Consider the following 26,787-nt stretch of genomic DNA (forward strand, 5'->3'; position numbering starts at 1 on the left):
AAAATCCATCCTTTTGATGCTGGGTCGTGGTTATGTAAGTTCTTTTACATTTTATGCATAATATGCCTGCTCTTAAATTTAACCTTCACCATAACTCGTTTTGCTAGTTAAATAAATAACTTCATCAATATTCCTGCTTTAAGACAATTGGGGCATCTCTACTGAGCTCTAGTGATTGGAATCCTTGCTATTCCAATCAAGGTGGGAAGGGTTACGGGGTTTCCAAGCAGCATAAATGCTCTGCAGGATGGTCTCCACAGTTCCTTGAACAAAACATAAGATATTCATTAGCTTCTTGGCGAGGTTTCTGCTGCATATTGTAAACACAGCGCTCCTGGCATTCCTATACCTTATACTTCACAATTTTCTACTTGTAAGCATAAAAGAGGTGCTCCTCTTTTATATTATTAAATAGATTCTTTTATAGCATTTCTTCTGAGGTTTCAATTGGCCCTCAGTCCGCGGGGGGATGCGAAAGAACCACTCTATTTTACTTTAAAAAAAAACCAAAAAAACCGTGACGCGCTCGAAGCGGGGAGCTGTGGGAGCTCTCTGGAGAGCCGAGGAGGCAGGAAGGGAGGCAGGGAAAGGGGCAGGGAGGAGGGGCTTAGCCTGGAGGGATCCGAGGACCAGGAGGCTCAATCTATCGCCGGGTGAGCCCCGGGCAGCGCGGTCCCGATCGCGCACAGCAGGGCCGGGCCGGGCAGGACGCGCCGCCCCCGCTGCCCAGCCGGGCTCTCCTTCCGTCTCCCATCGGGGCCGGCGCTCGGGGCTCCGGACGAGTCGCTGCCTGCGCTCGGTGAGGACGTGCGGCGGTGAGGAGGGAGGGAGCGGGGCGGTGGGGCCGGGCCGCGCTGTGCTGTCCTCCCTTCCCTTCCGTCCCCTCCGGCCCCCGGCGCTGCCAGGAGCCGCTCCCCGGGAGCTGCCGGCCCTGCGGAGGGCTCGGGGCGGGGTGAGCCCTGTGGGTGGCCGGGCCCGGCAGCGGGGAGGCCGCAGCAGCAGCGAGCGGGGGCCGCGGGCTCGGAGGGGCCCTGCGGCCGGTCCGCTGCTGGTCCCGCAGCACCAATTACCGTCAATTAGCGAGAGAGTCCTGCCTGAACAAGGACAAAGCGATGCGCAGGCTCCGGAACGCATCCCCCGCCCCGAGCACCTTAAGGAGGCAGAGGTTTGTTTTTGCTGTGTTTCTCCGTAGGGTATGACAGTGCAGGGAGATGCAGTTGGAAGATACTAAAAACGCCCAAAACAATAACAAACGAGGAAATCCCTCCCTCTGTCTCTCCCTCCCCCAAATAAACCGGACACGAGAAAGGAATCGCTGTCAGGGTTGAAGATTTGCTGTTTCGAGTGTCCTGTGTTTAAATTCTGCGATGAAAGTCCAGCGTTAGTGATTTTTGTGCTTCAGCCTCTCCGGCAGGCATCACAAGATGTGCGGTAAGGAGCCGGTGCTCTGCTTTGTGTAAGAGGGACACCTGCAGTCGTGTGTTATGTTGTAACTGATAAAACTGTTTATACTATCAAAGAAAAAAAAAAAGAAAAAGCAGAACGTATTTAAAGAGGTATAGGCTCGTTATTTCTGCTTTGGGTTGGCTGAGTAGTGTGGTTGATAGAATTAACTAATTTATTCCATGTAAGAAACAAGTGCAAGTACCCCATCAATGTGTAGCAGCTTTCTTCCTGTGCTTTGGAAGAGCTCCTTTGTTTGTCCGTGGCATCAAAGAAAACCAGAGGCATCAGGTAGAACATGGGTAGATTTTCTGCCGGACCACTGGATGTGTTTCAGAAGCCCATAGGAATGCTGGCAGTTGTTTTCCTAGAAGTTGTGAGAGGCTGACTCAACTCTTTCTAGGAGCTCCATAGTAACTTTGGGCATTTCCTTGCTCTTAACTAGCCTCCTGGGAGGGCTTAAAAATAGAATAAGACAAACCCAGCTCGTCATGACTACTCCTGGTAAACATTTTCTCCTGAGAAAATATTCGTCTGAGAATGATGGGAGTAAAACTTGTTACAAACATCGAAAACTCCTACTGGGCTCTTATCACCCCGTTCCCTTGAACTAGCCAACTGACGTCCCAAAACATTCAAACGGATATTCCTGGCAGAGAAAACAGACTTGTGATAATAATTGCTTTTTTATTGCTGTCTGCAGAATTAAATCCTTTACTCTTGATGCCTGTGCCAGTATAAAAGTTCCCCTGGGTCTCAAGGTGCAAGGTCTTGGAAAATTTACTGCTGTGGTTCCCAGGATGTTTACCAGGACCCATTAGTTCAGTGTGTTTGTGTGGCTCACTGCAGTGATTTGGGAGGCAGAGTTCAAGGATCCAGATCTCTTTGTAGTTTAAGCTTAAACAGTATCTTTTCCCCTGGAAATAATATATTGTCTGATGTTTTGGCAGAAGACGAAAAACATTACAGCATGCTTTATGTCAAGTCTGTTATGGGGTGTTTTGGTTTCCTTCGAAATAAAAGCTAAAACTATCTGCAGTTCATTGGTATGCTAGAATTTTTAGAAGTTTTATTATTATTATGGTTCTGATTTCTGTTTAAAACACAGATGCTTTTTTGCTCTTCCCCCTTCCTACTAATCTTCAAAAAATAGTTGTAAATCAGTAAAATACTCTGATTTGCAGGAGGCTGTCCCTCAAACACAAACTCTTTAGAAGCCAGCAAATTGCTGACTTGGATTGTTTTCTGCAGGCTGAGGTGTTTCAGTAGGATATTTTTATGCATTTCTAAAACTTACACAAATCAGCCTTTCCCAACTCTTTTATTTGTATTTTTTTGTTCAGTTTCATTTGCTGCAGCCATCAATGTCATATCAGTGGTTGGGGATGTGAGACTGTCACAGGATTTGTGGTCTTGTAATGATTAACCTGTTACATTGATGTTGAGCCTTTCTTCTCTGTGTTGAAGATTAACAGTTGTCAGAGGCAGAGCAGTATTCCCCACCTCATAAATTAAAAGGCATGGATGAAGACACAGCAAAAGGAGTAAAAGAGGGAGCAGAAAGCCAAGAAGGTGCAGTTCAGTTATCTTGATCCCTAGAGGAGCTCCTGCTTTGCTGAGGATAGCTATGAGAGCTTGTGGAAAACCTTAGAGCCTGCTGGTGACTTAGAAGGAAGGAAAAGAGAAGAGCAAGGAAAAATGGTGAAAATACCCATTATGGTTTTTAGCATTACGTAAAGCTAATCTTTGCCTTTTTAAACTGTTAAAGTGCACTGATGAAAGCAGACTGGTGCTGTACAGGAAACTGAAATTCAAAATCTGCCAGGGGACCTTTTGATATATTACTGGTAACCAGGATATAGGAGGCTCTGGTGCTGTTGTTGGTGTGGGTCATTGCTACTTTGGTAAAGGGAGCACTTGAAGCTTGTTGACTGTTGTCCCTTCTAGGAGCCAAGACCAGTGAGGCGCTCCTGTTCCTCCACATCTGTCTGAAGAGACACACAAGATTGCTGAAGTGATCCTTTTTTTTCCTTTTAAAAGTGAAATTGTGGGTGCCATTTTATTGTCTACTTTGGTTCATCCTGAAGAGCTACATGTGGCAGCATCAGTGCAACTGAAGAGATGGAAATGGGGAAGAAAATAGGGTTAAGGAAAATACAAACTTACCAACCTGTCTTTGTTACTCAAAGCATTTCTAAGCCGTATTCAATACTGTTACATGCAGTTTTTCAAAGAACTGCAGTAATTTCCTATCGCTGACAGGGAATGGATTTTTATTTTTTTGCCTATTTGATTGCTAGACACTGCTATCATGTTTCTGACTATTATTTGTCTTTCTGATGAACACAAACAATTCGAGTTCTCAGGAGTTTCAAAATGGCATAGGGCAGTGGAAGTGTAGAGGAAAAATGCTATGTGAGTTGAAGGAATTTCAAGGAAGATAATTTAATGGGAGGATATTATAACTTATAACAGGTAGGAAACTTCACCAATCAGAAGACTTTTAGAAAGACTTTAAAAGTACTCTTATGACCTTGATGGTAGTACTATCTATGCCTTCATGCTGGATAGCAATGGTCTCCATAAAATGCAAATTTTATGCAAATGCAAAAAAAGGTCTTCTAGTAAGTATGTGCTTGTGTAAGAGTTCAATGACTGAAATTCAATTAACTTAATTTGCACTTCAGTCAGAATCCTGTGCATAGATTGCAAGCTTGTCTCCTGAGGAGTGGCCATTAGGCCTTGGATGATTAGGGAACAATACTTCTAGAAGGGAATGTCTACAACTACTGGGAATGTAAGATGGTTCTTTAAATGTCCATTGAAACTTGAAAGGAGTTTGGAAATTCCTCGGAGGCTGAAGCATGTTCATGGTTTCTCTGCATTTCACTCATTTCTGTGAAGCACTGAGGCCTGAGCAATAGGCCTTGAGCTGAAGTTGACCCTCAGTGAACCTTCCAACCAAACACTGTAATATTTGTATCCATGTATTACTGGAAGGTGCATCATCACTAGTGAAACATGAAGCGTGATAACAATGTGTTTTTTCTGTGTTCAGCGGCCATGAAATCAGATACCTGGCCTTGTTTGGAGGTACATGGTGAAAGCTAAATCCCTTGGTTCCTCCTTGAGCCCTGGCCAGGCTTTGGGTGGAACTCAGGAGGAGAATGAAACCAGATCTTCCTGCAGAGAAGGTATGGAAGCTTGTTTATTCACCAGCATGGAAGCTGGACCCTCTCACAGCAAAGATGGAGCCTTGCCTGCAGGTGGATGTGCCTGAAGAATTTCCCAGTTACCAGCAGTGGCTCTCCAGTACTTGCTGTGGCTGGAGCTCCCCAAATGAAGTGCAGATCTGGATGATGATAAAGTATTAGGTGATGTACGTTTCTTAATTACTATAGGCAATCTTCTGTAGTAGTGATTATGTGCATTGCTTACTTATGTTTTTGTAATTCTTTATTGTTTTAAACTATAGTAAATTACACTTATTTCTTCAAGTTGGTGCTTGTGTCTTTTGTGCTGACCATGTCCACTGGCAGACCAGTGTGATGGTAAATAGAAATTTGCAGTTGAAGTGTAGGGGTGTAGGTATTTTCTAAAAATGTCATGCCATCCAAGACAAGGCAGCTTAGGACTCTGCTTCATCTTTAGCTTCCATCATGGTAATCTTCTTCCATCATCTTCTTCCATCATGGTAATATTCACAACCAGGAAAGCATGAGCTATAGGTAATTCTTACAGCCATGTATTTCAGTTATATACTTCAAGTTTTCTGCAGAGGCAAGGATATTCCTGTATAAAGGAGTCTGATGCTACCATTAGAAAAGCTTTCATCTGCAGGATTCTGAATGGAATATTTGGTGATATCAATTTGTCTGATGAATCCAGTCCCTGTTATTAATGCCTTTTCCCCATGAGTCTTTTCTGTTCAAAATTGCTTTCTCAGGCTTACAGCTATTCTTCAAAAGCCATAAATGCTTGGTCAGTACAATGAACCAATCAAATACAATCTTGAAGATTTCATTTTGCTCTGAACTATGGCATTGTTTTTGCTGCTGTTGCTTGGTACTGTGGAGAACTAGAATGTTGGAATTCCTTATGAAGCGTGGTTCCTCCAAATGCCTGATGTGTCCATAGTGCTTGCAGGAGAGTCCCTTTTACCTTTCAGAATAACCTCATGGAGCTCAGTTTAGATGTTGCTTATGACAAATTCAGATTTTTCTGTATCTAGTGTTTCTGGTTGTTATGTGGAATGGTGTTTATCTCCATTAGCTCATTTGTGGTGAGAAGAATGACTTCTTTATTCTTGACCCGTTGACTATGAGCACAGTTCCTATGACACTTATGACAGTGTTGCTGGGTGCGATTAGTGGCTTTAGGACTGTGGACTGGGACCATTGCCAGATGCCATGGCATGCCTTTTCCTTGATTTTTGTACTATCCCCTGAAAAAGTGCTAAAATGACATTACAAAATTGTAATTCCTCAACTGCAGAATTTCTGAATTCCCACTAAGTTTTAAGGCAGATTCACAGATTGATGCTCGTTTCGTTGTGTTTCTAAATTTGTTTTGCCGTGGGCAGGGTCAAAAAAGACACAGACACCAATTTAAGGAATAAGGGTAATTTAATATAATATGAAACTTCGAAGAATTACAAAAATATAAGATAATTTAAGCATCAGCTGGGGGAAGCTACTGTCACAGCAAAGGACTGGAGAACCCTCCTGGTAACTGGGAAATCCTGCAGGTGCTTCCACCCACAGGAAACGAGGCTTCCGACTTAGCTCTGAGAGAGTCCCATTTTTATTCTGCTAAATAAACAAGCTACCATAACTTCCAGTGAGGGAACATCTGGTTTTTTCTTTCTCCTGCTGGGTTTCTTCCAAAGCCTGGCCTGGGCTCAAGGACAAACCAAGGGTGTTGTCTTTAATCCAGTGCTCCCAACCAAGGCTAGATTTGGCCTTGCCTGGGTTCTAAATACTGAAACCATGTTTTGCCAATGAGCAGATAGACATAACATTTGGTTGGAAGGTTCATCTAGAGGTCAGCTTTGGCCCAGGGTCTACTTCAACATTTTTCTATTGTTACCATGAAGTGTAATAAGTAGAAATCTGCAGCTGTAGGCCTGCATCAAACATCCTTCTTGAAACAGAATTTCAAAACTTTTTGATGTAAATACTAAAATTGAAAATTTGTGACCATAACAGGATGTTCTTTTTGTTTAAGTGGGGGTGAAACAGCTTGAACTTCACCCTACTTGCAAAAATCATCAGTGATGGAGGGATGGTGGCCATGTTGTTTTTGATGTTGAAGAATGCTGAGGTCAGCCTGACTGAAACACCTCAAAATTGGACAATGTGAGGATGTTAAGAAACTGGTGTTTCCTGGTGGGAGCTGGCGCTGGCATGGATGTGGGAGACAGATGTTTCCTGATGAAAGGAACCAATGAGTGGTAGTACTAATCGTGTATTTTAAATGAATTATGCTCTGCTGAGCTAGCCTGGCAATGTAGATTATGATAGTCAACCATGTTATCATATAAAAGCCCAAGCTCTCTTTTTTATGGTAGGGATTTCTAGCACATTCCTTTTAGGAGAATGTGTGGAGATTGTTCCTTTAAGTGGGGATGCTTCTTGTGGTAACTCCTTGAGGCTGAGTGAAAGAAATTTGTCCGTGGTCATTGGTTTTGGTGGGTGACCAAAACCAATCTCTTCTTGACAATTATTAAGCTTGTTTTGAAAATAGCAATTTAATAAAGAGTGCACTACAATAGCAGTTACTGCCTTTTGTACTGAGGAAGGTCATGGAGCAGATCATCTTGAATGGCATCACATGGCACCTATAGGACAACCAGGGAATCAGGCCTAGCCAGCATGAGCTTGTGAAAGGCAGGTCCTGCTTGACCAGCCTTGGTTTAAAACCATTTAGGGGAACACTCTAAAATGAGTTATTTCCCCTTAGTTTTAACTGATCCCTTTCCACCAACAAGGAGAAACAAGTAGAGGAGATAGAAGTGAAAAAATAACAGTTTACTAAAAAAAAAAAAAAAAAAACAAAAAAACAACAAAATAGCAACAGGCAAAACATGACAAAATGTAAGAGCACCAGTTTTTTAGGAAATTGCTGAAATCTCCCAGACTCCCAGGGAACAAAGAGAAACTCAAAATGGCAAAGTGATGGCTTCCCCAAAATGGTGCCTGCCATGGGGGAGGCAAAGGGAAAATGGCAGCAGTGCCCTCCTCTCCCTTTATCTCCCTGGTGGCTGGTACTCTGTCAAGGGCTGGAACTTGTGGAGGGACTTTGCCTTCTCCTGGGCAGAAAACAGCAAGGCAGAGCCTCTGGGCTGGTGTGACTTGGAGCCTTCTGGCCTCGGCCATGGTGGGCTGGGGTCACCATGCTGGACCACCCTCTCCACACCAATGGAGAAGAGACTTTAAACCAGGCCCTGCCTCTGCCCAGGCCCTTGACAGTAGACAGTAACTTAATTGAGATGGCCAACACCCCAAAACTCATTCTCATTTTGCAAGTCATTAAAAATGGCCGATTAGGTCTATGACAAAATGAACAATTTATTGAATAGACCAAGGAAAGCAGACATAAGGCTTAAACCAGACTTGTTACCACACAGGATAGACAAAGAGGCACTGCTAGTAGATAGACAATACTGTGTGATTGAGGTACCTATATTACAGCTAGTGAAGAAATAATACATATGGGGATTCAATATATTTTACTATCCAATTGCTGATGGACTGGATGGTAAGATATATTGAATCTTGCATCAAATCTTTCCTCTCAATTTCTGGAAAAGTATCAACAAAGATACATCCAAGCTTCATAGAAGAAACCACCCTACACATTTCCAGGGAGTGAGTGAGAGGTTTCCATCTCTGTAAGAATTTGTGTGGCTTTTATAGTTGTAAAGAGCAGTGTCTTGGTCAGTGGCATTTACTTTTCTTAATCTCTTCCCACATCTCTCCAGACCAAGATGTTGGTTTTTAGTTGGGGGTCTCAGCCCTTCTGGCAGCGATGACCCCTGCCAGGCCTTTGGCCTTGCCTGGGTTGTCTCTTCCATGTGCACCTGCCATCTGTGGTAGGGAGGGACATCCTGCACAAACAGGGAGCTGGGCTGCTCTGCTTCTCTGGGCTCAACAGCATGGCTGCAGGCAGGTGTTGCAAAATTCACTCTGAAATAGTTTTTGATTGGGAAATGCAGCTTCTCGAGTTGCCAGTAGAGCCAAAGGGCGTGCCAAAGTCAAGAGAAAGCTCCACCTGAGCATCTGCACTTTTAAAGACTCTGGGAATGAAGTGTGCTCGCTTCATCTCTAAAGAAAAAAGCCCACTAGCAAACTGAGAAATACTGTTTATTAAGTATTGGATAACGTTAAATAAAATCACATTAAGAGTCCTGGTGTTGAGAGGAGACAATGCTAAAAGCAAAAAGGAAGGCTGAGAAGGATGGCCTGATGCAACATGAAGACTACAGGAGTAAAACATAACCATACTATAAACATTTTACTGAAGTCCAAAAAGATTAATGTACTGGCTTTCCTAGATCAGTTAGGTGGGTTACCCTGTTGTAGAAGGAAGTCAGGTGTGACAAGCTGACTTTCCCTTCATGAAGCTGTGACTGATGATTGTTGTCCTCTGAGTGTTTTTCAGTACCCTTCAGAAAAATCTTTTCCATGATTTTACCAGACCCTGAAGTGACACTGACAGGTCTCTGCTTTCCAGGATTGTCCTTCCTAAAAACTGGGGCAATGTTCGCCAGCTTCCAGTCAGCTGGGATTTCTCCAGACTCCCAGGATCGCTCAAAAACCATCAAGAGAGATGTTGTGATGACATCAGCAGCTCTTTAAAGACTATTGGATGAATCCCATCAGGATTTGTCAGGAGTCAGTAGGTAAAAGGGGGAAATACACAGTTGGAAGTGGTGGAATGGGAATTTGCAAGGCGAAGTGATGACTGGTCTACATGTGCTTAAGTTTATTGTAAACATTATAGTGATTATTGGCAATCTGAGATTAAGGCAATTTCCAACAAATTATATCTTATGTAACTGCAAAGAATTTTGGGGTAGGAAAACTCCGATGTGCTGGTGCTGTCGTGACATCTAAAATGTCACATCTAAAGTGTACCTAAAATACAGTTATAAAGAGAGGAAAATGAGAATTATGGATGTTTATGTACTCCTTTCTTTGTGTGTGTTTAGTTGATTCAGGCTGTTTTTGTATAACACCATAAATCAGACATGCTGAATTAGATTTAAATACTTTAGGTTAAATGAGACATGCCACTACAAGTCCAGAAGCAGAAACAGGAGAGCAAAATTTTGCTGGCCTGCAGCTGAACTTTTGTCCTTTCAGTTCTTAGAATTTTCTGTTTGCTGAACTGTGTTCTGCAGAGGTACAAAATAGCTGTGATCACAGTGGCTAGCACTGAAATGCACATTTTATAGGGTTTTGACTCTATTAAAGGGAGCTTTTAGCAATGAATAAGAATATTTTAGGACTGTTGTGAGTGCCTCAGTTAAACTTGTTGCAGAGAAGGTTTAGACCACTTAAAGAACCACTGGCACAGATAGCTGGAAAAGTGGTTTTATTGGAGTAAAATGATGTAAAAGTGAGGCTTAAGAGAGTACCCTGATAAGGTGTAATCTTATTCTACAGATACAGTAACAATAATTCAAAGTATTCATACATCATCTTAATGCTCTATGATACAAAGTTATGCACAATAGCAATCACCTGAGATCTAAGTTTCTCTTAGAGGTGAGAAACCAGCTCAAGGAGAGGTTACAATGGTGCAGCTGGGTGAGATCAAAAAAAGCTCACCTGGGCTTTCATATTTGTGGAATAAAATGGTTGGCTTGCAGTCAAATTAAATATCATGGAATTTCCATGAAATTCCTTGCACCCACAACTTGATTTATTCCTTCCTAGTTAGTTGTGGAAGAACTACCTGCTATTGATGTCTTATTCCCTTGGCTGGTGTTCCCAACTCTCATGCATCAAAGCTCTTTTTGTCTCCCTGTTCCTACGTGGGTTTTCAAAGAATAGGATGGAACTGGCAAAGTGCTTGACCTGGTCATGGCCTAGGCCTTTGCCTCCTTGTGAGCCTGAGCCAAACTAGCGATAATTTGGTCAAGGAGTTGAGCTCATTCTTATGGCTACAGTCACTCCACTTTATTGACTCTAAGTGTGGTAGTACAGTTACCTCTTGTCTCTGCCGTCAGTGTGTGTTGCACTGCACATAAGTGGTGAGGGTACAGTTACTTGATGAGTTGTGTAGCTTAATAATTATAATTAATGCTTATTATATACCATTGCACAAACAGACACTGATATAATGGAATACTTTTAGGAGAAGGGTTGGAAGTGTTTGTGGCTCATACTCCAGTCCCAGGTGCAATGTGTGCACAGCAAGGAATAGAGAGAGTAGCCCAGCTGACTAAAACCTGGGCCTTTCATGACAAAAATTTAGAACCTAGAAGACTTGACATTAGCATTTGGAAGAGGGAGTAGATTGGGTAGAGAAAAAAAGACTGCAAGATACTTTCAGAAATACCTTTGGTACTGGCATGCAAAAAGATTCCTTTAAAAATTACCCCAACACTTCACATTCTGGGCAGGACCCTGGCATTTACCAGGAATATAGAAAGTTCCTGGTGTTCTTTAAAGGCTGAAATTTGGAATAATTTCTTGTGTAAGATTCCCATCTATATGTGATAGGAAAGTCAGCAAGATGATGGGGATGAGAGACATCAGGAGTGGGAGAAATTTCAGCTAATACTGCTCAAGCTACCTAAGCATCAATGGCAAGACTACAGCCATAGCCTGCAGGTAAATTACTAAGGTGTAATTAATGCAGGTAAATGACTAAGGTATAATTGATGCCATTCCAAGTACAAGCAAAGTGAGCTTGGTAGGCCTGGTGGGTGGGACACTGGTGTAATGTCTTTAATGTCCAAACTTTAATTGTGCATAGATAAGAGGAAAGATAAATGACATTAATGGTTTTGGCAGCTTTTGTGACTGCAGTATGAGGAGGCAGAGAAGGGGCAAAATTTATGGCTAGGTAGCTGTCGCAGGCAGAGTGGAAGCTTCACCCAAGGTTGATCACATGTACCCTCCTGTTGAGTCACAGGGTGTGGAAAGGATCCCATTGTTTTTAAACTCCTCCTCAGAGAGGAGTCTGGGTGTGGCTGGATCCAGTCCTGGCTCTAGACTTACTCAAAGGTTTATGTCTAAAGAATTCCACAGGTGTAGTTGAATCTTTATACGACTTCATCCCACTGGATAAAGGAAGGCAAACCAATATGAAAAAATTATTTATTTATATGGTGCTAATACTGATGATCATGATACTAGTTAGACTAAAAGACCTTAATCAGAATTAATTACTACACAATATAGATAGTTAACTATAATTACAGTGACAGTAAAGCTGGCAAAATAATTAAGTAGAGATTGATGTTGCTCACTTATACCAATGTCTGTGGGCATAGCTCTTTAACTCAGCCTCAGGAAATAACCTTGCAAGTGTCCCCACTCAAAGGAGGAATCTCCACACACACTTCTAGAAGGGGGTATGATAAGAGTGTGGGAAGCATGAAACAGTGAAGAAACTAGCAAAGCTCAATATGAGATGGGCCCCACACATCAGAGCATCAGTGATCAGAGCAGACATGGAAACCTGATGGAGGTTTTTGTTGCCATGGCATCAGGTGGGAATGTAAAGTGGGAAAGGAGCAGTGCAGTGTCAATACCAGGAAATGTTTTGTACAACTGCTACCAGGTATACCTCCTACCAAGAAATACTGCATATGACAGTTGTCCATTTCACCACCCACAGCACTTTGCACAATAATGGCTAATAAGGTATAAAGGGACCCTGATTTTGTGTTCAGCTGGGGGATGAGAATTTGCCATGAGAATTGTAGGAACACATTTTCTTCGCCCTCTGCAGAAGGGGCACCTTTTGGTAAGACTTCTGTCTTCAGCTGTGCTGAGTGTTGTGATGTGAGAAATTGAGCTTGTGATTGCCATTGTATTGTCAGGGCTATATTTAGCTTCTCTGCAGTTTATGCAGATACTGCTGGCACTCCAAACTAGCCATGTCTGTTGCATTTAGTAAACCATAGTACTTGTGAACCTGGCTGGTTCTTTTGAATGGAAATAGACTATTGGAGCACTCAGTGCCAGGCCTTTAGTTGTGTATTTGTAGCAAGTCTCTGCTGTTAAAAATTGGGACTAGGTTGTTACAGTGATCCACTGTCAGTCAGATGTTTCTGGGCTAACTGTTCCAGCATTTCTTTGTTGCTTTATCAGGAACTTTTTTACATTCTCACCTGTGCCAGTTTCTGCCAGGAAACATTGTTCCTCACATCCTCAGAATGTTCAACTTTGAGATTATTGAGTCAGGCTGGTCTCAGCATTGTTCTACACCAAGTGCAGTGTGATCCCCCTTCTCCATCCATCACTGCCAGCTTTTACAATCAGGGTATTGTTCAAGCCGCTTTACCTCCATGGAGGCAGTGTCCTGCTCCAGTAGCCTTGGTCAGATGCCAGGACCCACTGGACTTGGGAGCTGACTGGCTGGGGCTGTTGAAAGGGAAAGTGGGTGCAAGTGAATGCTCACTGTTTTTTCAGTGCTCTGAAAAGAGACATCAAGAGGGTCCTAACTGGAGAGTCGGCCGAGTAATGACAATCACACCAATGTGGCAACATGTCATCCTACTTTATTCATAAAGTAGGCATATTTGTCTTTCATTTTTGGCATATTTATCCTTCTCTAGACACTGTCTCAGGCCACTAATGCTTAAAGCTCATTGGTTAAGTAACTATATTCACACAAACAGGTTAATTACTGATTCGATGTCATGCTATAAGCATTTTTAGCCAAGGTGTGCCAAATTAGCAGTTCCCACAACACGCTTGGCATCTGGTCTCATCTTGGCACAATGCTCATTCTTCCTTCTATCTATTTGAGGACAGTACATGGTTTTCAAAGTAACTCTGTAATCTGCAAGGCAGGGTTGTCCAGTTCCTGTAGGAGAATGGCCTTGTTCTGCTAAGAATCCTTCTACAGAGACATGATGAATTTTGGGGCTTGCAGGATCACAGGGTATTAACAGCATGGGTCACTGGAGGTAGGGGAGATGCTTCCTAGAGTCCCCAAAGTAGGGGGAGTTTGATTCAGAAGTACCAGGAGATTGTAATTTGATGCTTTCCTGGAGCATCATGGAAGGTCTGGTCTATGAGTGGTTCTATCTGTGGAAGTAAAAAAGCTAATGCCTTTGTAGGCCTTTCTAGTTAATAGTATCTTCAGCATGGCCTCACTGAGTAAGAGTGGCCAAATTATTGGGGTGGAATACTTGTAAAAGAATGCACTGTCTGGAGCATACTTGAAGCAATCTCTATGTTACCATTTTTTCTGGTAGCTTCCTGCATCTTGCTTATGTACCTGTAGTCCTGTGAAAAACAAGGCATGTAACACAGAGGTGTATAAATATAAACTCTGTCACTGACCCGGCTGGGCAAGGTTCAGCTCAGCAGAGGCTGTTACTTGCCTGCTCTTTGCGCTGCACAGCTCTGCAGCTGCATGCAGTGACAAACTGCTGCAGTGCAGACCTGACTAGAATTCTGGAGGTTAGAACCTCTCAAAAACAGATCCTCAGGCTGGCTGGCTCTTGGGGAAGTCACACTTGACTGACCTTGGGAAAGGCTGAAGGGGTGTCTGTAACCTGTGGGCTACTGCAGAGGGTGAGAGAAGTGTTCCCCTCCCTTGTGATCAGCTCAAGGCAGAATTTTGACTGTCCATGAGGACACACAGATGATGATGCCATTGATGGTGGCATCTACCTCCAAATGGAAAGTCTCTGTAAGGTGTGCCTTCCATGGGACCTGAGAAGGATCATCAGGTTCTGCCTGGGGTGCTAATTGTGTGTCTGATCAGTCTGGGTAACCAAGGGCTGGGGGGTTTCCAGCTGATGAAGTGATAGGAGGGGTACTGGGGCCCTTGCTCAAACCCTGGTGGGAAAAGGTGCAGCACAGGGGCTTGTTGGCAAAAGCTGGTGAAACAAGTGTTTCAACAAGGAGCTCTGTGTGCTGCCTGGTTGGAATACCTGGGTCTAAAGAGGCTTTCAAGATTCCTTGGGTCAGCACCTTTTAGCACAGGCTTAAGGGGGTTTTTAACTACCCTGACACAAGGGGTTTGGTGGTAACTGTGGCTGCATCCTGACAGAGGAGGCAGGATGACAGAATGAGCATAGCAGAAAATAGTTGGTGGTACATATAAAAGAAAGGTTGTAAAATGGTTTAGGCCCTGCTATTCTGGCTAAGCTGGCCTGTTGAGTTCTCATGAGAAAAGAATCATAAGAATGAGAATCAGTTTGCCTAACAATCTATTTTTGTGAGAAAACAGTTTGCATCTGCAAAAATAAGGAGTCTATCCTGTGAGAGTCCGTGAAGAAAAAATGTAAACATACCTAGAAAGAAAAACGTTTGATGGACACATACCCTCACCATTACCAAGCAATGAACTGAGGTTCAATGATTTCCTGACATATTGGATTCCAACATGGCACCTGCTGATACCAGATAAAATGAGCTGTGTGCAATGAAGATTCAGCCATTCTGCTTTAAGAAACAAGTGTCTTGTCTGTCCCATTCCTGTCTCTAACTCGAGGCCATAGTTGGGACTGTGTGGTGCTGGGCACCATGTTAGTGGGCTCTGAGTAGACTCTTTAGCTAGTGGGTGATGCTGGGCCTCAGATGGAAGACCAACTCATAGGACTTTATCTGGCACATGGGCTACATCTAAAGAATGACTGAAAACCAGCCCACTTCTGTTTAATCCCAAATTTCTGGGACTGCCCCAGGAAATAGTCAGGGGACCTTGGTCATCTCAAGGCCTTTTTTATCTTTGAGCATATGTTAGTGCAGTGTATCTCAAAACAACAGGTGATTCTTGGGGATGATTCTGTGTGGTTCCTCTAATAGTAATTATTGTAAAACACAATGCAAATCATGGCTTACAAGAATTTCAAGGTATATCCATTATGACCTCCACCCCTGGTTCTGTTGGGACAGGTTATAGGACTTAACATGCAATGAACCTCTCCCCTCGTCTCCAGCCTGGCTTCAGCCAGGGGTTCCTAATTTTTTTTGGTCTTGACAGTGAAAATGCTTGGATTTTACTCTTATTGAAGTTTTGTGCTGCATGTAGTCAAAGTTCCTCCTCTAGCAAGGATTTTACTAATGGTTGGTATCTTAGTCTTGTTTGCCTCTCTCACAGTTACATTCCCAGAAAAATGTAAATATCTTAAGTTTCCTCAGCATTTGTCTAATTCAAGGATGTGATTTTGTTTTATCCCCAATCATTTTTCAGGAAATACCCAGTGCAGCATTAGCAGCCTGAAAGGTTTCCCTTGGATGCAAAAGCCTGTTTTCTTTGCTAAGATTCCTGCATCACTGTAAGTATTGCCTGGACTGATAGATGTTTTTTAGGAATTTCATGTGCCACTTTGTTCTCCTGTCTTTTGTTATTGGTGTCTTATGAGAGCAGAGAAAGTAAAAGAGTGAAGAAAGATAGAGCTGTATTTGAATCTTGAAAATAACACCTATAAAATTATAACACAGGGTCTTTTATTTTTTTATAGGCTAGATATGAGTGTTTCTTTTCATTCTCAAATTTGAAATTAGAAGAATCCTAAAACAGCCCATGAAGGAAAGACAGGAGCCTTGGTGGTTTGGGAGGAATGGCATGAAACATTCTGTTTAGAGACTAACACCCTGCACAAAGTGAGGTGTTTGTTCTGTACTAGCTAGGTGTCACTATACTGAGAAAAGCTTGTCGAGATGCAGGCAAACATTCATTCTTGTGTTTTGTCATGGGGGCTTTTGTGCTTTTTTGTGCATTTTTGGAGGCTGAAATAGTTTTTGGCTTTGAAAACACTGTCTCTAAAAACTTTACAGGGTAACATGCTCACCCATTTGGGTTTGTTGGTTGTAGTAATGGAGGACAAAGCGGCACAGACTGCCTTATGCACCCATAGGAGATCAGTTTATTGTAGAAATCACACACTTTTTATACCTTTAATTTCTACCTGACATAACAGAAACCAAACCGAGATCTAACAGAACCTAACAGAAAGAAGGCACCCATTGGCTGGCCCAGCTGCCATGCTGCTGTCTGTGTGTTCTGTCATCCAATCAGCTTCTGCTTATGTGCTGCCCATGTGTCCTATCATCCAATCAGCTTCCTGCTTGTGTTGCCCATGTGTCCTATCATCCAATCAGCTTCCTGCTTGTGCTGCCCATGCGTCCTATCAGCCAATCAGCGTCCTGCTCTTATGCTGTGTTATAGTAACCTCCTGGAGCCAGGTCTAATAAGCTCTCAGAGGTTTATAACACATCCAAGATAGCTCAGCTACTCTTGGAGACATAAAAATTATCAGGATAGCTTCTGTTGCAGTGTTGGAAACAAAAAGGTTTAAAAAAGGCAAAGCAACAAACAGAAAAACCAAACACTGTACAAAAGTGATTACTTTCTTTGACTTCTTTTTCTACTAAATTGCCTGGGTGGGACTTTTTGGCTCCTGTCCAATCAGCTATCCTTAAGTTTGAGGTGAAGTTTTCTAGTCAATGAGGTGCCTTTCTTCACCTAATTGCAGAGAGAAACTTGTGGGCTTCTTTCCTTTTTGAGGGGACAAAGGATAGTTTTGTCACTCCATCAACAGGGGGCACATCCTATTACGCTGTCCATGCACTCCTCCAGCCAAGGACACTCTCCCAGCTGTCACTCAGCTGCCCTGGCAGTGATATCCCTTGCATGCGTGTCTGGAACCTGGAAGAGGAAGGCCGAAGAGAGAGTTAGTGTTATAAGCAGCTGTTCCCACATTTTGGCATGCTCTAACCAATATCTGCTATGTCACAAGGATGTAGGTTACAAACAGCAAGCAATGCTTGTCTGCAGTCTTCATTTGTGTTTATAAAAGCTAGCTGTTGCAACAGAATAGTTCTGGCCTCATCATTGTCGACATATCAGGAGAGTGTGGCTTGCAGTCTGTCCAGGAACTGTGCAAATGACTGTGCTGGACCCTTCAAAATCTTGGCAAAAGAAGATAAGGATTGATACCTGTTCCTAGGAGTCACCACAGGGCCTGCAGGGCTCAGTGAGTGTTGATATCACATGCACCATGTGGACAGCCTGCCTGTGCTGCAGGGACTGCAAAGGGACCCTCTCTGATCAGCTGTGCAATGGTGATTGATGGATTTCTGTCCTGCAGCACTTCTGCCTGGGCTGTACACAGCTCTCAGTAATTGGTTAGCCAGACTGCAAACTGCCTTGCTGTTAGAATCAGTTTTGTTATGAATGAGGTCCCATACGTCTAATTTAATAAACTACAAACTTAAAATTTAGCAATGGTTTTAATTGAGATAAAATAATACGATCAAATATAATCGAGTAGTTACAAAAAGAATTTGGCAGTGGTTTGGATAAAGCATAAGCAAAACCAATCAGTCGGGGTACGGGGAGGGCTTCCCACCCTGCCTCACATACAAAAGGATCCAAACACAGCTTATATACTGTATGCTAATACACATTCATTAATCTTTCTGTAAATCTCCTATTTTTGATTCCTGATACATATGTTATTATACTATACAGTGCATGCTCCACTTGTTTCTAAGGGGTCTTCTGGCTCTTTGGTGAGGAAGGCTCATCATCATCTTCACTGTCCTTTGAATAACCTGGCAGGTGGCGCATGCACATTAAGTTTGGTGTTACATAAGCAAGCACTATGTTCCAATTAAACCGTATTTATTTCATAGATAAGACCACTATTTTAGACTCCCTGTCTGGAATTGTCCCAACTTTATTCGTATTCAAGGTCGGTCCCTGCTCTGGCAGTTGTCTTAACTTCAGTTGATGCCAATTTTGGTTTGGGAGTCTTCCTGACTTCATCCATTCCCAAGGCCAAATCCAACCCATATATCCCATTTCCCACATCTCTAATCTACAAAGAAACCCATCTGCTTCACTAGTCACATAGAGTTTTCCAATTATTTTCCCAAAATATTGATATAATTACAATTTTGTAGGCACAAATCACATCCATTTATCTCAGTTTCATTATGCTCTTCCAGTTGTGGAGTGTTGTTGTAGTGTGTTGTTAAGTTTCTTGTGTTATTCCCCCAATTTATGTATTGTTCTCCCCTATTATGTGTAAAATGGTTTCGTTCCCCCAGTTTTTCCCGCCAGTGCTAGCCTGTCAGCTAAGTTGCTATAGGAACCGCTATTCATAGTTGCCGATATGTAATTGCTCCTCCCCTGGTTTCCCTTATAAGTGAAAGTTGTTTCCTCCCTGGGCCCAGTCAATCACCCCCTTTCTCCTCCCAGGTTTCGAGAGCCTTCTCCTCTCTGGAGATGGTGGCTGGCTGGGGTCCCAGGACACCTCCTTTACCTTTTGATTATTGGTCTCCATGGAGTGTCAGTTCTGTGAAGTTCATCCCCTCACCTTTCCCGATTGGTTCCGCCTGTACCCACCCCCCTCCTTTATAATCCTGTTTCACCCCCTATGGAAAAAACTTTTTCCTGGTTGGTTTCCCCGCGTTTGGATCCCGCAACACCTTGAATAAACCGATGTTTAACCCCCGGGAAATGGTCAGCTCCGTTCCTCCCCAATACCAGCGGTGTACGCCAGTCCGCAGCCAGCACAGCCCGAGGCCATCAGACGCCGAAGGGTGCTGGCCAGGAATTGCAGAGGGGCATCGGCCTTTCGCCCTCAGCTAGTCAGACTCTAAACTTCAGGCCACTTACGCCCCCCTCTGCAGAGTGTGAGGACGTACGGAGCGCTGATGGGTTCTAGGCAGTTAGCATGATGGATCAGAGGATAAACTGCTTTATTTTACCAGTGCCCTCAGTTCTTTAATTACCTTATAGTCCAGCTCTTAGTATGCTGGGTGTTGATTTGGCACATACATTACTGGGCAGGCTGTAACAAAGGAGGCCAATTCTGCCTCCTTCATTGTGGCTTTCCTGCATTTTTGCCATTGCTGGGCTACATCGTTGCTGTCTTGGGCAGGGAACGAGCCCACTGCCTGCTTGCAATGTGGGAATTCTGCACTGAGGGGGCCAGCTACACAGGGATTATCATCAGAGTAAGGCAGTTGTGCAGGGCTTGGTTTATCTCGGGATAAGGCAATTCTGTGGGGTTTGGATCAGTCTTGGGGCTGTATTTGTGTTCTGGGGCATTGAGGGTTCAGGGGATTCAGCTCCCGAAGCTGTGTAATGGCCAACATTTGTGTGACTTCTTTAATGACTGCCATGATTGTCCCTCATGTCATGAAAAGTCTCTGTCCTACTGCTTGCCAGGTTTCTGATTGAAGGGGTTCATCAAAAGGAAAATCTTTACATGATTAGACACCCTTGCCACCAGGGTGCTTACTTTCACATCTGCTGTATTAACAGACTGCTGATGTAGGAGCCACCATACCTGGCCCAAGCTCCTGCTTTGTTCCAGGGATATTCCACCTCCCACGTTTGCTCCCAGTAGTCTGTTCACCTTCCAGATGAGGTGTGTGCACTTTTAAATTCCTCAGTTCCTTCCCGAACTCTTCCTGGATCCTTCCCTGCATCCTTTTCCGGACTCTTCCTGGCCAGTTCCTGAGCTAGTGGGAGTTGCTACCAGAGCAGTCTACACACCCTGCACCACCCTGTATGTCCCAATTTGGAACAGCTGTCTGTAGCAGTGGGGACCAAAGCGACAGACTCCCTTAAGCATCTGAAGGAGATCAGTTTATCGTGGAAATCACACCCTTTTTATACCCTTAACCTCTACCTGACATAACTGAAACCAAAGGAGACCTACCAGAAATTAACAGAAAGAAGGCACCGATTGGCTGGCTCAGCTGCTGTGCTGCTGTCCATGTGCCCTACCATCCAATCAGCTTCCTGCTCGTGTGCTGTCCACGTGTTCCTCCAGCCAATCAGCTTCCTGCTCATGTGCTGTCCACGTGTTTCTCCAGCCAATCCCACTCCCAACTGTCATTCACTGACTCTCTCCTTGTTCCTGACTTCCTCTCCCTCCCCCATGAATTCCCAACTGTTCGTCCTGACCTCTGCCCAGGGCCTTCTGGTGAGCATGAACCTTAACCACTCTGATAATTATAACCCCATATCCTATGGTTGGTCATCCATGTGCGCTCTGGAATATGGCACATGAAGCCTTGGGGATGTGTGACTTTGTCAGCTCCAGAAGTGTTGCTGTCATCTCTGTGCTTCATGCTGTGGAGATGTCAGCTCCATGCTGCTCCATCTCCATCCTTCTCCATGCCTTCTCCCAGCTGAGCAAGTTAATGTTGCCAACAGAATTAGGGGCTCTTTGCTTGTAGCTCACTAGAGGCACAGTCGTATTTCTCAAAATTAAACTAGTGGGCCACATTATTATGAGAGATTTTTACTAAACCCAAATTAATTTTTTCCATTAATTTTGTTGTATTTAAAAGTGCAATTAAGATTGAGTCTTATTGTCTGAAAACCCTGGTCTGTATTTTATTCTATAGGTGTTTTTTATGTTCAGCTCTTAAGTATTGTTTATTATGTTGCGTTATACATGTGCCTTGGGGGTTTTTTCCCATTGTTTTTGAATGAAGAAAGCAAATACAGCAATCTATTGTTAAATTAAAAGGTTGGTAGATAATAGAATTAACAGAATAATGTGAAGGTTTTGTTAGTCATTAGATTGTCAATAGAATTGTTAGTTGCTTCTCTTTTTATACTTTACTGTGTTCTGGGAAACAATTTATGCAACTTGACATTGACAGTATTGATGGCCACAGATTTTGCTACTGGGGTTGCTCTCCTACCCAGCAATTTAGGTTCAACAGTTCTTTTCCTAATGCATTCTAAATCCCTTCTTAGTAAGTAAAATAGGTCGTGATCAAAAGGTTGTAATTTCTGTAATTTTTTTTTAGCATTTTGGTTTTGCCTGAAGAAAAAGAAAACTAGAAAAGATGGACTGGAACGTAAGGCCAGTCCAGAATGCTGATGCAAATACAAACCTGCAAAATGAAGGAGCATGTTTCACTCAGATACTTCCTAATGGACATGGCTTTCCTCAGACAAATGCCAACTCCTCTAAAAATGCCTGTACTCATCCTGAAAATAACCAAATCGTGTATATGCCAGCTATCAATGCTCCCTTCCCTGCTGTAAATGCTGAAGGATTCAAAACTTCAGATCAAACCTCACCAGGAGCATCTGTAACTGGTAATAATTTCTTTATGTCAAAATACTCAGTAAAAAGACATCAGCAGATGTATGGACCAGGTCTGAAACCTCCCCTTCAGAACTCCCCTTTGCGGCCAGAGATGACTCCGACTTCTTGGCCAGCGTCTAATCCCTGCAGTTTTCCCTGCAGGAATGTCCCCCCCTTGTCCTCCCAGGTGAACACAGGGAATAATGTCAGGAACGTGCTTGGGGAGCCCCAGTACACCAACACTTACATGGCGCCGCCAGAATTGCTGCAGCATAATTCCCTGAGACTTGCAACACTACATCAAGGTGGCATTCATCCCCAGAATAATTCTTTTCCTCTTCCTGCTTCCGGGCAACATGCCCAACCCCAAATATTTAATGCCAATAATCAGTGTAAAGTTTTGTATTCGGTGAATCAAAATACTGGGACAAACGTCCAGCTGGCACAATTTCAGCAGAGTCAGATGGCATCAGAAGCTCCTAGAGGATGTTCTGCACCATCTCTGTTGCCTGCTGCCTGTGTTCCAAGGCCTGTAGCACAACCTTCAATGGGTGTACCACAGGAAATGCAAAATGTACCCAATGGATACAACATTAACCAGCAGAGGTACCCACTGGATCCAAAGAATGCTCCTGGGTTTAACAGTATTCAGCAACACTGTCAGAAGCAGCAACCTGGAGAAGTCAGTCAATCCATCAGGAATGTCTGTAATCCAAGTGGAAGTGTGACAGCAAATCGGTCTTTTAGTGAAAGTTCTGTGTCATCCCCTGGCATTCCCAAAGAACTGCTTGATGTTGTGAAAGAAATAGAAGCTCTTTCTTCAAAGCCACTGAGTGTGCCTGCTTCAGTTCCAGAGAGCCAGACTAGTGGTTTGATAAATGGGCCTATTAATGCTCAGATTGCCTCAGCAGCAGCAACACATGGAGGAATTACAAAGGAGAAACTAGCTTTGGAAGCTGAAAAGCTGAAATATCTTAAAAAAAGGGTTGTCCTGCTTGAAACGGTTCATAATTATAAAAAAAGAATCTATAATCAAAAAAATACTCATTCTCTTCCTCCCCCTTATCCATGTTCTCCTTCTAATTGTCTTCCATGTGTGCCCAAACAAAATGTACAGCCTCCCCCATCTGAAGCAGTGAGGACAGAGAGGCCCACATTCATGGTTCCACATGAGGAAAGAAATGACAGAAACCTAGCCAGTGCTGATAGCAGAAGATTGGAGGTAACTCAGAGTAGCCCTCAGGTGAAGCAGGGAAGTGTTTCATCAAGTTTCACTCCTATTCCCTCTCAGAGCAAAGTCCCAGCTCAGTTTAATAATCCTGAGAGCACCTTGGAACAAAGGGATGTGCATGCCTTGGCCTCTTCTCCAGGAACTGTGACTTCCTCGAGCGGTGCTTCGTGTTTTGCTCCAGCAGGGAGCTCTGTCAAGGCTGCATCAAAGACTCTGCAAATCGGCCCTGCCAACTCATCATTTCTTCAGTTTGCGCTGAGCAGCACAAATGCACTCAAAGAGAAGACAGCTGGTGCTACTGCTGATAAAATACTGACAAATCTCCTGTGTAGTGAAAAACCACTGCTTGATACCTCTGCCTGGGGTGGAAGCTTGCTAAAAGACAGCAGTGAGAAGAACGTAGAAGGTCTGAAAGGTGAGCAGGCATCTGAGGCTCACACAAACTCTGCTGCATCAGAAACAACTGCATCTGGTGATGCTCAGCTGCAGACTGAGGTTGCTCAGAAAAAACCACCATTCACTGAAAATGCAACCTGTAGCCAGAGCAATTGTAGTTACTCTATGGAAGAGGTGGTTGCGTGTCTGCGCCTGTGGGGGAAGTATTCACCAGAATCTGTAAGTGTGGAAAACAAACAGTCGAATGAAAGCCCCACAGCTAATCAGGCTTCACCCTCCGACCAAAACGCAAAGAAGGGAGAAAAAAATAATGTGCTGGATAGCATGGATGAGGCTGTTTTGCCTGTAACAACTACCTCTGTGGGACAAAAGCTTGATACACTGACTTCCAGTTTGATAAAAAATTTTGAGCCTCAAGTTGCAGTTGTGTCTCCTTTAGTACTTAGTGAACAAAGAGCACTAAGTGAGCAGGCAGGCAAGATCCCAACACCTGAAGGTAAAACCTATCCAGTGATCAACTCAGAGAGCATATGTAGCTTGCAAGAAGAGGGGGAAAATGGTTTAAGTGTGGCAAGTACTGTCAAAAGAACTATTGAAAGTGGTTGGTCATCACCCAGTGATTGTGTTCTGGAACAAATAGTGGACTCACATTTGCAAGAGGTCAAAGCAGCTGATGAAAACCAAAGGAAAGTTAGTCAATCTGCACAAGATGCAAGACAAAATGGGCAGCTTGGATTACAAAACAAGGCTTCTCTTCCTGAATCAGGCACAAATTTTTGTAGTCAAATCTCTCAAGAAGGTACAAGAGACCATGAAGACAAGCAAGCTGTGTTAGAGGCAGGGGATGCATCCACAACTCTGCTGGAAAATAACATGTTTTGTATTTCTAGTGTGTGCTCTCTTGTTGAAGGTGATAAATTTTATAACCCACAAATAGCAGGCATGTTCAAGTCAGTCTATGAGAAACAGCCATCAGAGGGAAACAAATCTGGTGCAGGGCAAAAGGAGCAACCTCTGGACTTGAATAAAGCTGAGCTGAGCAATAACACTGCCCAAAGAGAGAGCTTGCTGCTAAAAATGTTGGAAAAATCACCAAGTCATTTGGAGAAGGAAAGCAGTGGCAATCCTCCTAAAGCAGTTTCTACCTCTGAACAAAGCACGTCATTCAAGGAATCTTCCAAGCCTCCTGAAAATTCCTTAGAAAGTCTTGCTAATATAAATCAGAAGTTAGCTCAAAATTCACTGGATTGCTCTGTCAGCGTAACTGCTAAAACAAATGCACCCGCTGTTCCAGGAGACCACAGTAAACAAAATTCCATGCCCAGTAAAAATAGCATGGAAAAGGATGTGAACTTTTTTGGAGCAAAACCTAGTAAATATCTGAAAGATCAGCTGCTTGCTCTAGTGAAGGAGTTTCCATATGGCATTGAAGGTGCTGATATGCTAACAAAAGAAGCAGCACAAAATCGTTCAGTGGCTGAAGGGACAGAGAACCAGTCTCAAAAAGAGGTTAAAATTTGTGACAAGAACTCTCATTTGAAGGACCCAGCAAATCAGACTAAAACTGCAGTGTTGAGATCTGATCAGGTTCAAGAACTGTCTCCTGGGCACAGCCAGTGTCCCTCTAGTGACAGCAAGAGAGAAGTGAGTCAGCAGTCAGAAAAGGCTTCAGCTGACAAGGACAAGCTTGAAGGCAGTGTCCAGCCTAGTCAGGATCTATGTGAGACGGAAAAAACCCCACAAGAAACTTCTAAGCCCAGTGAAAAAAGAGAAGATGGCTCTTTAACAGGTGGTGTAGCTGTAGCATATAAAACACCACATTGTCCCTCTCAATTAGAGACACCTGGTTCAGAGAAAAATGATTGTCAACTTTCAAAAGCTGAAAATACTGACTCTGCAGAGACAGAAGAAAAAAAAAGTCCATCTGATGCCTTGAAAAAGGAAAACTGTGCAGCGGGAGGAGACCTGACAATTTCTGAAAAAATCCCAGACAGTATTAGCAAAAATAAAGATATTTGCAAATACACTTCTGAAATGAACAAAAAACCTAGGCTGAAGGTGGATAATGAATACAAACTGCCTGCAACACAGCAGGAAAAGACTGGATCAGTTAATTCCTTTGAAAAGCAGAATGCTGATAAATGCAAAAGCAGCAGTTTGAAGGAATGTCTGCAAATTGACAAAGGAACCCAAGTGTCAAGTAAAGAACTGAGTTCTTTCAAAAAAGAGCACCAGACAGCCTCCCAAGAGTTAGCAGAAAAAACTGATCATACATATGCAGACAACATGGCAAAGTTGTCCGTAAAGAAGGAGAGAGTTTTCAAAACTGAGTCCCTTTCAAAAGATATAACCAAACCAGATCTGACCGTGAAATCCAAAACAGACATTTGCCAGTCTGTGAAGTCAGAAATGGTTGAAATTAAGCTTTCTGAAGTCAGTCAAGGACAAAAAGTGCAAACTTGTGAAGAGAAATCAGCTGAACAGAACTGTAGGGAACCAAAGGAGGTGCTTAAGCATGATGTAGGAATTAGTGTCAAAGTGCAAACAAAATTACCAGCAGAAATGAAACATAAAAAATTGAGTAGTTACCGAGCTGATGCTGTGAAATTCTCAGATAGTAGCACTGTAGACTTCAAATCAAGACACACAAAATATTCTCAGCATAAATCTGTGAAAGTTCATTCTTTGCAAGAGCAGCCCTACAAACGGAAGATGAAGGAAAATATGGTTGGGAAGAGAGAATTTAAGAAAGCAAAGCTGGAAGAGGAAGGATTAAAACAATCTGAAGGAAAGAGTTCTAAGCAGCTTGCACACAATTGTTTGCTAAATGCTGACAAAGCTAAAAAACTGAATGGAGAAAATGGTTGGAAACCAAGGAGTTCCTTAGCAGATTGCTCTGTGCTTAAACTGCAGAGAAAAAGGGCTCGATCTTCCAGCATGTCTAAAACCTTCTTTTCTAGCAAAGAAAGGCACCTTGATGGTCAAAACAAAGACAAGTGCTCTGAGAAACTCTACCTAAACAGAAGAAATAACAGACTAAAGCTGCATCTTCAAAAGGAACCCAAAAAACACTACCTGAACAGAGTGGCGTTTAAACGTACGGCACAGGAGCGCATCTATCTGACAAAATTAGAGACATCACCTGTCAGACCTGTCTGGCATAGAACCACCAAAGTGTCAAAAGGCAGCGACTCAAAAAAAGATGTGTCTGTCTCGACAGTTGAGAAATCATGCAAGCAGGAAGTCCTTGAGTTCAAGCTGTGTCCAGAGATACTGTTCAGGAATCCAGCCCCTGGTGAAGAGAGCTTAGCTGCAAAGAATTCTCCAGAAAGAGATAAAGTCGTTGTAGAAGGTATGATGTTCTCTTAAATATTCATTTGTAAATAAAAACTGTGTTCATTTTTAAATTAATGTTGCACAAAGCTGCAGAGAGTGAAAACATGGGACTGTA

General features: G+C 43.2%; 1 protein-coding gene across 1 annotated transcript in view; it reads left to right on the forward strand.

Annotated features, from left to right (window-relative positions):
* The first annotated feature begins 608 nt into the window (after positions 1–608).
* The window catches only part of RESF1 (retroelement silencing factor 1), a 29,187-nt gene continuing 3,008 nt past the window's right edge, over positions 609–26,787 (forward strand). Inside the window, exons 1-3 of the mRNA XM_064737613.1 lie at positions 609–799; positions 15,835–15,919; positions 21,426–26,688. Coding sequence (XP_064593683.1) covers positions 21,465–26,688 — 5,224 coding nt within the window. The 5' untranslated portion in view covers positions 609–799; positions 15,835–15,919; positions 21,426–21,464. The remainder of the gene's footprint in view (positions 800–15,834; positions 15,920–21,425; positions 26,689–26,787) is intronic.

The sequence above is a fragment of the Zonotrichia leucophrys genome, chromosome 1A (assembly GCF_028769735.1).
Source record: "Zonotrichia leucophrys gambelii isolate GWCS_2022_RI chromosome 1A, RI_Zleu_2.0, whole genome shotgun sequence".
Taxonomy (NCBI): domain Eukaryota; kingdom Metazoa; phylum Chordata; class Aves; order Passeriformes; family Passerellidae; genus Zonotrichia; species Zonotrichia leucophrys.